General features: G+C 36.6%; 1 protein-coding gene across 2 annotated transcripts in view; it reads left to right on the top strand.

The window, feature by feature from the left end:
• Window positions 1–16,879, top strand: part of LOC149797965 (uncharacterized) — an 85,352-nt gene that overhangs the window by 57,340 nt on the left and 11,133 nt on the right. For both annotated transcript variants that reach the window (XM_089963048.1, XM_089963047.1), the window contains exons 9-11: window positions 6,593–6,805; window positions 13,733–13,918; window positions 16,059–16,170. In XM_089963048.1, coding sequence (XP_089819174.1) covers window positions 6,593–6,805; window positions 13,733–13,918; window positions 16,059–16,170 — 511 coding nt within the window. The remainder of the gene's footprint in view (window positions 1–6,592; window positions 6,806–13,732; window positions 13,919–16,058; window positions 16,171–16,879) is intronic.

Here is a 16,879-nt window from a genome sequence, read left to right as displayed (position 1 = left end):
ATCTTGGATGACTTTGACAGTGAATTAGATCTATGCATATTAATAATGTGACTTTGTTGCCACTTTGGAGGCAACATTTCTGATCTGATTGGGATCAGACTGGTTATATATACTTATATCCGTAAGATTTGGATGAGTTCAGTAATGACCAGGATTCATGCACACCAATGAGGTGATGTGGTCTAATCTGATTGGATGTTACATTTTTCGGATTTGATATTTATATAATCAAGATTTTCGATGGGTTTGATAAAGAGTGAGATCTACCTGTATTAATGATGTAATCTGAACGTATAATCCTGTTGCCGTGCTGGAGGTCATGTTTCTGATTTGATTTTCATCAGACTTGGAATATAGGTTTTTATCATGATGTTGTTTGGACTAGTTCAGTAATGAGCAAGATATCCACTTATTAATGAGATGATGTATTACAAAGGTAATCTATACATGCCAACTAAGGGGCCCCGAGTGGTCTAAAGCACTCACCGTTCCGGATTACTGCCATCTCACCTCTGTCCGTGTGGGTTCGAGTCCAAGGCTCAGCTAGCGTGGGTACATGGGAAAGCCTGCCAGTAGCTTCTCGTGGGTCGGTGGTTCTTCCCCTGGGTTTTCCAGGGTGCTTCCTCCACCAGTTATACTGGCAGCCATGTATAGCCTATCTTGTGCTGAAAAATGGCGTTAAACCCTAGAACAACAACAACAATATACATGCTAACTATTCATTATGCTTTCATTTTTTCACCAAATTACGCATTACACTTGACTGTATATAGATTACATCTTTTGGTAAATTAAAAAATTAAAATAAGCCAATAAAAAAGTCATTATTGTCATGTTTATTATCATCTCTTTAATTCCACTGACACAAGTTTGAGAATACAGTAAAACCTGTCTTGAGAGACCACCTGTTTTGAGAGAGCAGAATCTCCATGCACAGATTTATTGATTATATAGTGTTACAACCTGTTATGAGAGACCACCTGTCTTGAGAGACCATTATTTTTTGGCAGAAGGGGTGGTCTTTCAAGACACGTTCTACTGTATTCATATAAAGATAACTGCTGTCTGAAAATAGCATAAAAGTACTTTCCTTTTTTGCAATTTCTGGCAAATGTAGATGACCTTTTCCAAGAAAACACGGGTTTCTTCACATGCGAACTTTGCCGATGGATCTTTTCAAACTTTGAAACATGTCAATTCATTAAAAATGACAAATCAACAGCACTTTACAAAATTTAAAAGCAGTATATGAGAGTAATGTAATACAGTAGAACCTGTCTTGAAAAATCCTATCATAACATGAGCTTTATTATGTACAGGAAATGTAACATTTGCAAGTTGAGCAGGTTATGGCATGCACATTGTCAGTGGCTTATGTGTGAATAGCTGTCAGCTGTAAACCTATCATGTAGATTGGGATAAAGGTTGAATTTCAAGTTGGTTCAACATTAGACTATTATAATATCAGTTATTGTGTAGTTATTGCCCTTATTAAATTTTCCCTTACTAGGAGCTTGCATATGGGTATGTATGAGTCCCTGAAGCTATAGATTCTTATTAGACTTAGTAAATAGGCTAATAATGACAAGATGTTGGATGATTTTTTTTGTTGTTGTGAGACCAGTGGATATTTATAAGGTGATCTTGCATCTAAATTCTAATGCAGATATTGTATTTTTAACCACTTATAGAGACTGATAGGATTTTGATCAAACTTGGTTAACTATGGCTATGGGTGCATTGATATTAATGATATGTCCTTGCATCTGACTCTGAGCTTGTCAACGATCTAGTAACTACAATTCTGATCAGATTTTGAACAAACCAGTTAAATAGTCCAGTGTCATCAAGATGTAGGATGAATTTGATTATGGGGAAGATTACACATTTTAATAAGGTAATCTTGTACATAATTGGCTGAGCTTGTTACCACTCAAATTCCAATTGGATTTTGCTCCACTTTAAGCTTGTATTATCCTTGTCATAGACGGTTCTATAATGAGTGAGATCTGATCATATTGATGAGATAGGTTGCATCTGATTGGCAGTTTATTAACAGTCTAGATCTAGAGACTGCATTTTTCATCCAGTTTCTTTACTGTTATTTATGTCTATATTTTTGTAACTTCTGGTGAATGATTTTGTCTATATATATGTAAATTTTATTCATGATTGTAATTTGTAGTAATTATCTGTCTATAGCTAAATTTTGTGTACATGGTTAGGTTCATTTTAAGATGTTAAGAGTGACAAGATGGCATAGGATCTATAAATAGCTATGATCAAATTATTAATAATGTTATTAGTAGTAAACATGTTGGATAGTTTGGGGTTGTTTCCCATTGGACAGATCAGATGAATTCTTGGAAGAATTAAGTAATTTCCCATTGGATGGGTTAGATCAGGTGGGTTCTTTTATACTATGGGATATTTGCAAATTGTCATGTGAGAGTAGTGGCACATTGCATTTCCACCTCATTTATTTAAGTGTGTGGAGCTGGACAATTTAAGTCACTCCTGTCTCTTGTGGTGTTGTTGTAACATCAAGACTTCAGGCAAATTTTAATGTTTTGTTTGAATATTATTTGAGAGGAAATATTTGTTTAGATTATTCATTGGAGCTACAAAGTGCCATTTTGATACTGTACCATCAGGACTGTAGGCAGACCAGTGCATTGAGAATTGGAAATTCATTTAGAACATTTGATTCTTTTAGACTTTAATAGAACTTTATAGGATTATTTTGGATTCAGTTCAGAATACTATAAGTTCCTCTTACATTTTCATTTTATAACTTTGATAATTAAATTGTTTGACAAGTTTTACAAAATTTGTTGGTTTTGCTTCTTTCTATTACCATATATAACTGTAGAGTCATAACAATACAACTTGGTAAGTGACTTCCTAAAGATCTTGGTTAACTTTGAATATGGACTGTATTAATTATGCCTTTTGCTTTAGAAAGAATATCTATCATATAGTAAAGTAGGTAAAATCAACATGACATAGATATTGAAAAATGGTTTACAGAGGTTGTGTTCTTACAATAAGCCTGATTAAGGAAATGGATAGCTATTAAGTTACAAAAGCCTGGTTAGGGAAAGGGTAGCTGTTATGTTACAAAAGCCTGATTAGGGAAAGGGTAGCTGTTAAGTTACAAAAGCCTGATTAGGGAAATGGATAGCTATTAAGTTACAATAAGCCTGATTTGGGAAATGGTAGCTGTTATGTTACAGAAGTCTGATTAGGGAAATGGTTAGCTTTTAAGTTACAAAAGCCTGATTAGGGAAATGGTTAGCTGTTAAGTTACAAAAGCCTGATGAGCAAGATCAATCCTTTTCTGTTTTACAGGCTGGCAGAATTTGTTACTTGAGTGTTTTTCCTGGGTTATGAATTGCAAAAATCCGTTGTGCAGGCCTGCGATAATGGCAACATTGTGATCATCAGATTCAAGATTTTTTTCTGGAAGCTTTAGAAGGTCGTTAAAACATGCATCAAATCATGACCACTGCTCCAGTGGCCTAGTGGTTAGAGCATCCACCTCTGATGTGGGAGGTCATGGGTTTGATCCCTGGCCGAGTCATACCAAAGACTTACAAAAATGGTACTTACAGCTGCCTTGCTTGGCGCTCAGCATTAAGAGGTTAGTGTTTGGGCTGGTCGGCCTGATGTCAGTATAATGTGACTGGGTGGGACATCGTGCTACATCATGTCTGCAGCATGCTGCCCCAGTGCTAGGCATCACTCTAAACTGCCACACTGCAGACATCATAGTGATATGACTAAAAAATTGTTAAAGCTACGTTAAAAAGCCAAATCACGCACAAATCAAATCATGGTTCACAAGGAAAACATCATGTTTTTTCACATCCTTTGCATTCTTGGTACTTGAAATATTTGTATTGGAAGCAATATACCATATACACTTGCATGTGAGTCAGATCCATTTACAGCATAGACCCTGCTATGACATAATGATCAGGGTCTGTCTTGTTCTACTTATTAGTCTTAACAAACTGCATTGATCCAGATCTGGCAGTGCATTGTGCAATGGCAGATCCAGATCTGTGCTGTATGCAGTATTATATGGAATTCTAATGGAACTACATTAAAACTGACATCAGAAACCTATAGTAAATGTTGCTTGTTTAGAAAAGACATTTTATTGAATCATTTTCTTCATTATTGTATAACTTTTACCTGTATATAAAGAGTATCTGTCCAGTTAGTACATAATTTTGTGGTTCGATAAGTGTAATCTATACTATTAGCATAATTCATATCTGGGCCATACAATGTCCATTTCAGATTTCACAAAATAAAAGTCATATTGGCTCCAAAACTTTTGGTGAATTGAATATTAAATTTGTAGAGATAAACAAATTGCAAAAATGAACATTGTATGTATATAAATAGTTTTAGATTTTTAATTTTTCATAGTCTGCAGTATATCAGTCTGTGATTTATAAAATTTAGTAAATAACTATAAAAACAACAATACTTACAGTTAAGCTAGGAGATGGTCTGAATATGCTAGGAATAGTTTTCAGGCCTAACTTGCTGTAGAAAGCAACACTACACAGAATATGAAGATGCTATGAATAATTTTCAGGCCTAAATTGCTGTAGAAAGCAACACTACACAGAATATGAAGATGCTAGGAATAGTTTTCAAGCCTAACTTGTTGTAGAAAGCAACACTACACAGAATATGAAGATGCTTGGAATAGTTTTCAGGCCTAACTTGTTGTAGAAAGCAACACTACACAGAATATGAAGATGCTAGGAATAGTTTTCAAGCCTAACTTGTTGTAGAAAGCAACACTACACAGAATATGAAGATGCTAGGAATAGTTTTCAAGCCTAACTTGCTGTAGAAAGCAACACTACACAGAATATGAAGTTGCTAGGAATAGTTTTCAGGCCTAACTTGCTGTAGAAAACAACACTACACAGAATATGAAGATGCTAGGAATAGTTTTCAGGCCTAACTTGCTATGAAAGCAACACTACACTGAATATGAAGATTATTCACAAGATCTTGGAGATCTCAGACCAGGGGAAGGGGTCCAATCCCAGAAGAAAAGATGAACCAGAAATAACAGCAAAAGGCTGGGAAAGAGAATAATAATAAGAATAATTATATAGAAAAGATACATGTATTAGGTATATTTAGATACCAATTCTATTATTGTCTTGGTCACACCTGAGAACATCTTGTTCTTGATAATAAAAACAACAGTTCTTTTTATTATCATATGGGCCCTGTTTAAGGAAGTTGACAGTGCCTGATAATAATCACATCCATCAATCCACCCATACATATATCTGGCCATCGGTCCACAGTTTTGTTTCTGCAGATAACTTTACTGGGAATTGTTCTATTTTGATAAAATTTGATATGCAGCTTTATATTTAAAAGAATTCACTTTTCACCTGACTGGGTTATCATTTACAACAGTTATGGGCCATGATTGCCCATTCCCCTAACTTTCATTTCTGCATCATAACTTCACCTAGGATTTTGGATTTAAACCAGAATAGGGAATGCAACTCTGTATTGATGAAATCTTAATATGTTCAGGTTTTTTATTCTTCATCAGAATAGCAGTTAAAGGAGTTATGCCCCTTGATTGCTCAACAATATGACTCCAGTTTTCACAGCATAATTTGTTTTTGATGAATTTCAGCCTGATTTGGCATGCAGCTTTGTATTGAAGAGTTTGATTTAACACATTCCACAACATTTTGCAGTTCTTTCCCTAGATTGCCTAACTACTTGAGTTTATTTTTCGCAGCATGACTTAACCATGGTTTGTTGATTTCAGCTATTTGGCATGTTTGTTTTTTATATTGATGAAAGGTAAAGTGAGTAAAATTTCCAGCATTCCACAACATGATTTACAGGAGTTGTGCCCACATTTCTCAACCCTGTTGACTTGCATCTCCACAGCACAATTTTATTTGTTTCATTTTATCCAGATGTGGCATGCATCTTTCTATCGATGAGGTCTTTTAATGAAGCAGTACATACTGTCATTTATGAGAATTATGACACCTATTACCCATCCTGCTGACTTTGGTTTCTGTTGCATAACTTTAACAAAGAATGTTGGATTTCTACAAAAAATTTCATTTGATTGCATTTTGATGAGGCCATAATGAATTATGTTCCCAGCATTCCACATCATTTAAATTAGTTGTGGCCCCTAAATGCCTCTTCTCCTAACTTTGTTTCCCATCAGTATGCTCTCTTAAATCCCAGCCAAGCAAATTGTAGTGAATGGGATGGCTTAGGAATTTGCATGACTTTTTTAATATTTCTTATACGAGTGGTGCCCATTATTAGTCTGTGTGGACATTTAAAAAAAAGATATCCCTGCAAGTTTTAATGCATTTCACAAACATATTACAATTCTTAATTGAAGTTATTTGTCAAAATGTGAAGTGGTGTATATTGTGTAGGACCCAAAATTTCTATGGATGAAAATTGTCCTTGAATCATTCATATTAAAATATTTACTATATACTGTACTATATATATTTACTAAATAAAAAATTTTCCTACGTAAATGTTTTGGTTTTCTTTCCAGGACTTGGAGTCTGATGTTGATATTGAAACAGTAGATGGTCATGAACCCACCTCACTTTTAATGACCACCCAGACAGATGGGGAGTTGACTGCAGCCTCGTCAGAGTCTGTGATGATAGCCACAGAACAGATGATGAACTCATCCAAAAAGAAGAGAAAGTCTCAGCTTCAACCTCTTGAAAATCTTGTCTTTGATGATTTGGAGTTTAAGGAGGTTTGATATACATCTTGACATTTTAGTCATCATCATTATTATTATTATTATTAGCTGTGGAAGAGAGGTATCATCATCATCATTGTCAAGCCTGCTTTGGCTGAAGCTTGACATAGTAATCACTTTGGTTTGTGTGTACAGTACATGCATCATGGATTACAGAAAATCCACCTTCTCATGGTGAAAATTAATACATCCATGCTGTTGTCTGTCACAGATCAGATATGTTGGTCATTGTGGATGTCCCCATTATGGCTCATAATGGACAGATTAAGTTTTGTTGCCCCAATTAGAAAGTTGCAGTTATATAATCATGTAATAACAGGTGTCCACTACATCATGTGGAACTTCCCATATCAGCTAAGCTACAGTAGACAGTGCAGAATGCTTTTTTAAGTTGTACACAATGCCTTTTAACATTTAGAGACTTCTTTGCTAAAATGCATTCATATTTGTTTGTTCAGATATGTTGAGAGATAAATTTCTGAGCAATGCACCCAGTCAGAATAGTTAAGTACTTGGCAGAATATAAAAAGTTTAATGATGAAGTGATTTTAATGAGATAGATCTTTTAAATGATCAAAAAAATATCACACAAGTATTAGGGGCCCCGAGTGGTCTAAAGCGCTCTCTGTTAAGGATCACTGCCATCTCACCTATGTCTGCGTGGGTTCGAGTCTCGGATTCAGCCAATGTGGGTATGTGAGAAAGATTGCCAGTAGCTTCTCGTGGGTCAGTGGTTCTTTCCGGGGTTTTCCCAGGTTCTTCCTCCACCATTAATACTGGCTGCCATGTATAGCCCATTGTGTGCTGAACAATGGTGTTAAACCCTACAACAACATTACACAAGTATTAGCCTGAAAAGGAAGCAGATATTGATGCAGTATGTAGCATGGCTGCTTTGACCATTTTATTCAGTTAATAAAATGATGCCAAGAAATGCCGTGACTTATTTGTTTTGATTCATACCATTAGTTACTTTTAAACTGTTTGCTGGAAATATTCCATGCAATGAAATATACATAGCGCTTTTCAAAATACATCAAGTCAGTCAAACTGCACCAAATGCATTCTCCGAGTACACATGCTCTTTTAGTCAGTACAATGCATTCATTTCACTTGGTAAATACTGCAAAACTGTTCCTGAATGTGAGGTAAGTATTGTTTTATTATCAGTTTAATAACTAGTTATATTTTAACCCGATTACCCTTTTAAAGAGGTTAGCATGACTAGAGAAAAAACATTTTGTCTGCAAATAATGTGTGCAAAATGCATATTTAGACAGGGTTTAGCAAATAAGCCAACATTTTGAAAAACTTTTTTGTCCATGATCACCCAAATGGTGTTGAATCCTTGGGGACCAAAACTAGGGGTGGGGTCTTCTCAATTTCTGTAACTGCTTTTTAGTGTTATGTTTGCTACATATTTTTATTTACTTGTGTATGTGTGTGTGACCAGATAAAAAAAATAGCATTATAATTTTTTGGACTCAACCTGTGTGGAAATAATGGACTGCATATCATCTTTTCAAATTGAATGAAAATGGCTATTATTATGCAAACTTCATTATGAAATGAATATCTAGAATAAACAGGAGTGCATTTACATTACAGTAACAGCCTCTAGTTTTCATATGTTCATTTAGTTTTAATTTAATACAAGTGAAATTCTGTAATCATATATCTGTTTTTTTGGTACTTCTTTTATACACAGGCTGAACACATCAATGTCATGGTTGGAATTAGGGCGTAGTTGTTTCAACAGTTTCTTTAGTGTGTCGACTTGCAGAGTGAATGCATTAAAATCATTAAGGAATGCCATAAAATCAAGGGGCCCCGAGTGGCCAAGTGGTCTAAAGCGCTCTCCATTACGAAACACTGCCATCTCACCTCTGTCTGCATGCGTTCAAGTCTCTGATTCAGCCAATGTGGGTATGTGAGAAAGCTTGCCAGTAGCTTCTCGTGGGTTGGTGGTTCTTTCTGGGGTTTTCCCGGGTTCTTCCTCCGCCATTAATACTGGCCGCCATGTGTAGCCTATCGTGTGCTGAAAAATGGCATTAAACCCTTCAACAACAACAACATAAAATCAATTACAACTGCAATAAAATTCATGACAGGATTCCACTAGATTGAGTGGATGTCCACTATGCTTGGGGAAAATCCACTAGATGTTGTGGAGATTCACCATTGCTATGGACACTTAATCCCTTTTACACCTGTATCCATATCTACAGGTGTGAGTGAACAATCTGTAACAAAAGGTGCATGTACTTCCATTCACACTGTAGTATTAAAGTTTTATAGATTAAGGTAATGTTAAAAAATTTGTGTTCCTTTTATATAGGTACTAAAAGGTGGGCTTGATAAAAAGGATGTTTTTAAAACAAATTAAGATACATTTTCACTGGGGCAGCTGAATTTTAACAGTTAATCTCCACAGGGCATTCCATGGACATTATGGCCGACACTTTTTTCGTTATGTTTATGGGGCTAGCCGTCACTTTATTTTTGTTATGTTTATGGGGCTACTTTGCTTCTAGTAGTTTGAATGATTTGAACTGCTCAGAGGGATTAAGTGTTAGGTGGAGTTATGGTTAAATGTAAGGTCGCTGTGTTAGAGAAGTGTAGCAGTTAAAAATGGAATTGATTATAAAAGGATGAATACTAAGCTTGCCATTTTCTCTCTGACTGTGGCAGTGAAGAAACCTCTGAATAAGTATCTGATTGACTTTATTACAGGCCTTATTGTTTTGATAAAAAGTTCTTGCCTCTTGCGTAATTTATGTCATTTGTCCAACTGGTCAGTTGAAAAGCTTGAAAAGTTACTGACCAGGATTGTGTACATTGTAACTGCATTGCATTTGGCTGGTTTCACTATATTCTCTGTCATTACTAACTGATATTCCATTAATTATAATCTAGAATGAGCTGGACCAGCACTTTCATGTTTTTTTAAAATATATCATATGTGTTCATAATTTCACAATGCTCAGGTTAATTGTTGTTGATATTGATAGTGGTTGATCACAGGTCGCACACTATTCATCATTATCATTAATACAATATCAAGGGGGGGGGGTGTGTGTTGCATTTCATTTGACCTCAGGTTTCACACCTTTCATAAGTATTATAATCATCATCCTTCTTTTCAGAGATTTCTTATGCAGGAGTATCTTACCGAGTGTAGGCAAAAGGGGCATTAAAAAAACTTGTGCGATGCACAACCCACCTACCTTGCTTGTACTAATTGCCAATCGACAGATGGGTGTCCATTTTTCTGCCTGTTGTCTGGGACCTCGCAGAAGAAAGCAAATTGACTTATAAGGGGAGGAGAAAAAGAGACTTCCTCCTCATTTCATGAAAACTTGGGATCTGTTTCTGAGTTGCTCGGATCTTTGAAGAAGATTAGCTCTTTGGTGGTGAAGGGCAATTCTTGAACTGAGAAGCATATGAGATCAGTCTCTGCGAGTATATATCAATGGCAGTTTATCCAGCTTTGTCAGTGCCTGTTAGGATTAGATCCATGAGGTCCCAACCTAGAGAGGAAATACATATGTTAGAAAGGGAGCATGGCACCTTCACCAAGCCAGAACCCTCATGATTATAGAAAGCAAGCCATGAGACGTGACCTGCGCCCAATGATGGAAAAAGGTGGATCGAGCGATCATGAAAGAGAAGAGCTATGATCTAGCTCTCTAAGATAAAAAAGGGATCCTGCAGATCAGATTTCCTTGACTGGTCACCAGTCACTGGTCAATCACTGGTCAAGAGGCACTGGGCAACATTCAACCTTCACTGGGCACCAGACATTAAAAGCCGTTTTGGTATGAGGACAGGGATTGGGTCAAAACACACATACACACCCACCCCACCAGACTACCAAAGAAAATCATTGGTGACTAGGACTCCATATATATTTGCCAGACTTGAAATGGGATCAGATCAGCATCCCTCTCTTCTCTATATACCCTATTTAATTCCTACAGGTTATGGAGACATCCATTTCAGGGAGGTGAATTGTCCTTCCCATTTATGCTGCCATGGACATGGGGCCTTGACCTCAAAGCAGGATGGATGTTGTGGATCGTGATTTAACATAAAATGGAGACAAAGAGGCTGGCAACAAGTAGTGTTCTAATTCTCCTGCCAGGTCTACCACTAGAGTCAGTCCCTTCATAGTGTGAAGAGTTCCTGGACAAGGTTCCCCCAACTTTCTCACATATTGGTCAAGCAAAGACTCGAACTCCTGCAGCCTGAGGTAAGAATGATCTGTAGAGACAAACACCTTAGACCAATCTGCCACCTGGGCTCCCCAGCAAATGAGGAAAAGAGGTAAGTGGTTTGATATGGTAGTAATCTTTGTTTACCATCTTCGACTCCAGGATTTGTGTCCCAAGCCTTCAGATTTGGAGGACAGCTTGAAACCTCCTTCACTAGGCAACCTCGGAAAGGATTACCCAGCAAGTATAATATTTTGGCAATCTTTCTGCCCAGGAGAAACGAGTTAGTCCTCATATAGTTGTCTTTGCACCGGTCTGTAGCAGAGTGGAATGACCCTAGTTCCAATTGATTGCAACAAGACTAAACAACAGCCTCCACTTTTACATTTCTCCAGTGCAGGAACTGAGGCCTGGGCAGAGAATGTTTTTAGCCTGAAATGGAATCGCCTGTTCATGTACACCTTCTAATCATTCTTGAAAATCCTAAGTGATCAGCTTATTTTCATATCACCTGTATGGGCTCAGTGATTTTGGTTTAGCAATCTTTTTGACCTTGGGTAAAGCTTCTTATGAGAACCTTACTCATAAGACTGTTTTCTTGCTTTCTTTGGCATCTGTGAGACAGTGAGTGCGCTTCTTGTCCTGTCTTTAGAAGATGTTTTTGGTTCAGTGGCAATTGGGAGTTGTTTTCTTTCCTTTGCTAACCAGATATTTTAGCAAGAAATCCGGCTTGCTTTGGTACCAACTAAAGTCCCCAGCCTAAGCTGTATCTATACTACTGCAGATGATCACATAAATTCATATGTCCAGTTAGGGCTTTACGAATCTGTTTAGTCACTTCTGGAGGGAGAAGGAAGGGTAGGAAACATCTGCTCCTTTCCTTAGTGGGCTCTGCTGATATTTTGGCATCCACTATTTCTAGTTGGATTGTTCCAACAATCAAAAAAGGCTTATCAGCCCCATACTGAGATGGACCATTCATTCAGGAGGTTTGAGCCACTGTTACCACATTAACTTATTAAATTCATTCATCACTAGTGGATGTTATGAAATTCTCATTTTGGCAGTCACACATTATTATCTTTACGGCCCATAGTTGTGGCAAAAAAAGTAACCCAAGCAGTATTGGAGATTCCTACACAAAAAATGGCATGAACAGGGATCATTGTTTATACCTTGTTTTAAGGGCATCAGTCTCTTATTGCAGTATCAAATTCATCTGCACATTGGTGACATGTGTTGTATTACTGATATTAAAATGTAGTGGGATGTACACTAATTTTAATGATGTAATATTTGCCAGTCACTATTGCCAGATTCTCTTCTCCTACCCCACTCTGATGTCCCACAAGTAGTCTGTGTCCATGGAAAGGATGATGGCTACTGTGTACTGACCTATGACTTGGGTGACATACTTTCAAGAACTTTCCATCAAATGGGAAGATGGAATTTTTCTTATGCGGATAAGAGTAAATACCATCCCAGAAAGGTAAGCTATTTGACAGCAACAGGCAGGTTTATATTATTAAAATTAGTTTGTTTCCCCTCCCCCCAGCTAAATAGCTAAAAGCTAATAAAAATCAGCCCATCCCTTTTCATCATGGAATCTTATCTATATTAATAATTCTTGATAGAACACAAATTTGAATGACAGAGAAATTTTCAACTTTTTTAACCAAACTACACATAAGCTCTAAGATGCTTAATGTATTTTGTGGATTTTTCTTTTGTTTTTTCCAAAGATTACTGTCAAGGAGTACGAATATATTTAGAAAAAATGAACAAGATGATATAGTTTCAAATTTATTAATATATAATGTAAAAACAACCAAAGTAAAGTATCAAGCAACTTTTCCTAAACCATCTTAGGTACAGACTTGAAACTTTATATATGATTATAGATGGTCTTTAATTACGCTCAGCAGTTTTAGATGTGTTGCAGAACTTGGTGGGAGTAGGGAGGGGTACTTGAGGGGTCATGATATGTGAGCAGAACCTTGTGGCAATGCTATTTTGCTGAAGACTTCTTGTTAACATTGGTCTTTAATCTCTGGAAAATTTTTGCTTTTTCTTTAACTCATTCAGCCCCAATCCCGCCTGTAGGCGTGACAAGGCTGTACCCTACTTCCGAGGTCTATAACATCAAGGTCATTTAAGATACACCAAAGTGGTTGGTCTTGCAAAAAAAGCAGACAGATATAGTTCTACAATGATACCAAATAATTTGAATGCTGTAGTTGCATTACAAAATACAGAGGGAAAAGCCTAATTTTTTGGACCCGTTTTTTTTTTCACCCAAAATTTACTCGTGGTCTAAATCCAATTTTATGTCCGGATTTCAGACTTTTTGGCCTCAGATCTAAGGCAGACTCGTCTGAACTGCACACGGGTGAACCATTGCAAAAATTAGGATGCAGTGGGCATTTGGAATAAAGATTGGGCTCCATACAAAAATGATGGGTCCATTAAGCAAAAAAAAAAAATAATAGCTCCAACTTTTGCCTTTCTGCTCATGCGCAAGCAAAATAACCAATGGAAAACAATATTTCTGATACAACTAGGCATTAGTCAAATGGAAAATCTCTTGATGTATTACGATGTATTCAGAAATAGCCCCCAAAATGTCTTTCCTACTCGCATTTCAGGCGAAAACAACAAAAACCTCCAGGGCCGAATGAGTTAAGGGAATATTTTCTTTTTTTGACAGGAAGTTGTACTGGTCAAGTCGGACCATCAGTATAAACGTGAGGAAAAGGACAGACAGATTCACCGACATAGAGAGAAGAGTAGACGCTCAGAGATGACAACATGTTTCTCAGAATTGCGAGACATTCTAATACAAGACAAGAGCTTGTATCCTTGTGGCGTGCCAAAACAGTTAGTGCTGTCACAGGTAAGAGCATGAACAGGAAGGGTGGAAGGGCACTTGGAAGGGTTTTGATTCCTCATTGTCTTTGGCAGTGTTTCAGCATAGAATATACACCAAACCTAACAAAGGAGTAGGTTTAAAGCTCAGGATTGCCAGGAAATAGTTGTATGTGTGGTACATCCAATATTTCTTGTTTGAAAGGTTAAGAATAGGATAATCTTGAACCGGCTTGCAGTAGTCTCATTGGAACAATGTGCAGTAAATTCAAGAAAAGAAAAAATTAGTCTCAGTAAATCTCATAACAGGGTGCTTCCAGTTACATATGTGGAGCTTTTTATTATTTATTAACTTGCCAAAGTTTTGCTGAGAGGTAGAAGGTAACTTATTTCTTGACCTCAGTATCATGAAAGCAGTAACAATTACCATGTACATGATGACTCCAGTGAACAAGCTGGTTAACCCACAAAAACAGATTGAAGTCAAACAGGAAGTTAAACTTGTGTCAAAGAATCGGATTCTACAAATGCATAAAAATGAGGAACCCTCAAGAAATCACTTGAAAATGAAACTTTGCAAAGACTGTTGTCTATAATATTTGAAAGACATAACATTGCAGACTTTGACTTCTGTTTTGTTAGAGTATGGTCAGAGGTTTTAGAGAGGAGAATTGTATTGGCTATTTACCATGGTTTTTATACAAATAACATGTAAAATAAACTGTTCAAGATATTCCATTGTATTATGTGGTTGACCCATTATGGTGACACTTTAAAAAAATCTGTTTGAAACACTGCTATCGCATGATATCTGTTTTTTCTTACAGTATATAGTTTATAGTACTAATAATAGTAACAGACTGTGTAGACCTACTAAAAAGTAACATTGCATGAGGCCAGTAGTCTTTCATTCAACAGTATATATATTAAGAGAGGCAGCTCAAATATATGTAAATGATTAAACCTTGTGGTAGTTATCTCCCTTGTTTGGTTTGTGTGCACATTTTGTGAACTGCTATTTTTGTACCCAGCAAACAAACAAAACTTGTTAGCTTAATATGAAATGTAGCACCATATTTAGCTACAAAGTGTACACATGAATACACATGCTTTTTAATTGTCATGTGACCATGAGAAACTGGACTGATATAATATGAAGAATGACTTAAGGAAACTTTGCCCTTATGTCAGATTTAAACTTGTGTCACACAGACTCGGATCTCAAGGATTCAGATTGCGTTTGAAATAATCCTTTTATTTAGTGTTTACATATTTGTAGGGTTTGAACCCCAGCCGAGTCATACCAAAGACTTGTAAAAATGGTACCAACAGCTGCCATGCTAGGCACTCAGCATTAAGAGATTAGTGTTAGGATTGTTCGGCCTGGTGTCAGGATAATGTGACTGGGTGGGACATCATGCTACATGTCTGCAACATAATGCCTCATTGCTAGACATCACTATAAACTGCCACTCTGCAGACATCATAGCAATATGACTAAAAAATTGTTAAAGCTGTGCTAAAAATCAGAATCACATACACACACATACACATATTTGTAGTCATTCGTTTCTCCAAATGGTAACTGGATACCCTGGTGGCCATGTGGTTTAAGGTGCTTACCATTTTGCGTGGGTTTGAGTAGAGGGCTCTGCTAACAGTCGGTGTGTGAGAAAGCTTCCATTGGGTATGTGGTTCTTCTGTGGTCTTTCCCAGGTTATATCTCAACCAGATATACTGACCACACCCTAAAGATAACTAAAGTATTATAATGAAAGAATAAAACATTAGTTCTTAAAAATGCCATATTTCTCAAATGATAAAATCTTGTGACTGATCCACTAACTTGTAAAAAATTAGAAAGTGAGATTGATATAGTAGAAGACCTTGACAAGGTTTGTAGTGAAAACAGATGTTAAGTATGTAGTGGGTTAAGAGCATTTAAAAAAAAATAATTTGTAAAGCATTTGAAAACAATATTGCATGCATCCAGTATTGTGCAGTGACTGTCTGAAACTTGTAATAACCTGAAGACAGAACACAGCAAATGCCATATTCCCCATTTATTTGCAAAGGCAGTTTTAAAAAGTTTGGGATGAGCTTGCACTTAATTATTGTCATGCCATCAGACAAATATAATATCTTTCTACCTGTCATTTATCAAACAGGCCTTGCACACTATCAAGGAGCAGGAGAAAAGGGCTGAACTGATGGAGACATCTTATGAAACAGAAAAAGCAAAGCATGCCAGTCTCAAGGAACAGCTAAAAGCCATCACAGGTACATTAACGCTGATCTGAATAATGACACATAATCTACTTCCACTGTATTTTTAAAATGTGAAACATTCAATTTATTTTAACTAATACATCCAACTCTTGAGAGATCCATTATTTGCAGTACTCTGTACAACTCAAATATTGGTAGGAGGAGGTTGGATATTGAGGTGGAGGAAACTGGAGAGCAACAAAAAAAACACTGATCCAGGATGGGTGACCATTTTTTCAGCTCCACTGGTTATAGACCAGAAGAGCTTATCTGATGGTATGTTTTCTGTCAGGTAGCAATAAATTCATACCTCCTTTAACTACTCAGAAGATTGCCAAGAAACTTCACACCTAAATTCATTTCAAGGTCTGATTGGTCTTAAATGAAAATGGTCCCTCTTGGACTGAATGATGGTCATCAGCAAGGTTTTAACTAAAGATTTTATGCTGTCTGGTTGGGCCTAAAATAATAATGGTGCCAGTCTATCTTCAATATCGCCCACATCAAGGTCATCTTTAAAATGTTGTTACTACTCCACTTCCTGATTGAATCTGTTTGTTGACATGGGTTTACACTAAGAGATACTGTCTACTTGGTTTTAAATGAAAATCGTACCTATTTGACTTCCAATACCGTTGCTACATTTGCCATTCTTAAAATCTTGGTTTGTTACTTCTGTTGAATGGATAGTCATATTGACAAGAGTTTTCACCAAAAGATG

The sequence above is a fragment of the Sinohyriopsis cumingii genome, chromosome 6 (genome assembly GCF_028554795.1).
Source record: "Sinohyriopsis cumingii isolate HCF-2022 chromosome 6, ASM2855479v2, whole genome shotgun sequence".
In the NCBI taxonomy this organism is placed as follows: Eukaryota; Metazoa; Mollusca; class Bivalvia; order Unionida; family Unionidae; genus Sinohyriopsis; species Sinohyriopsis cumingii.
The sequence above is the reverse complement of the archived record's forward strand: the minus strand, read 5'-3'. Positions and strand labels throughout refer to the sequence as shown.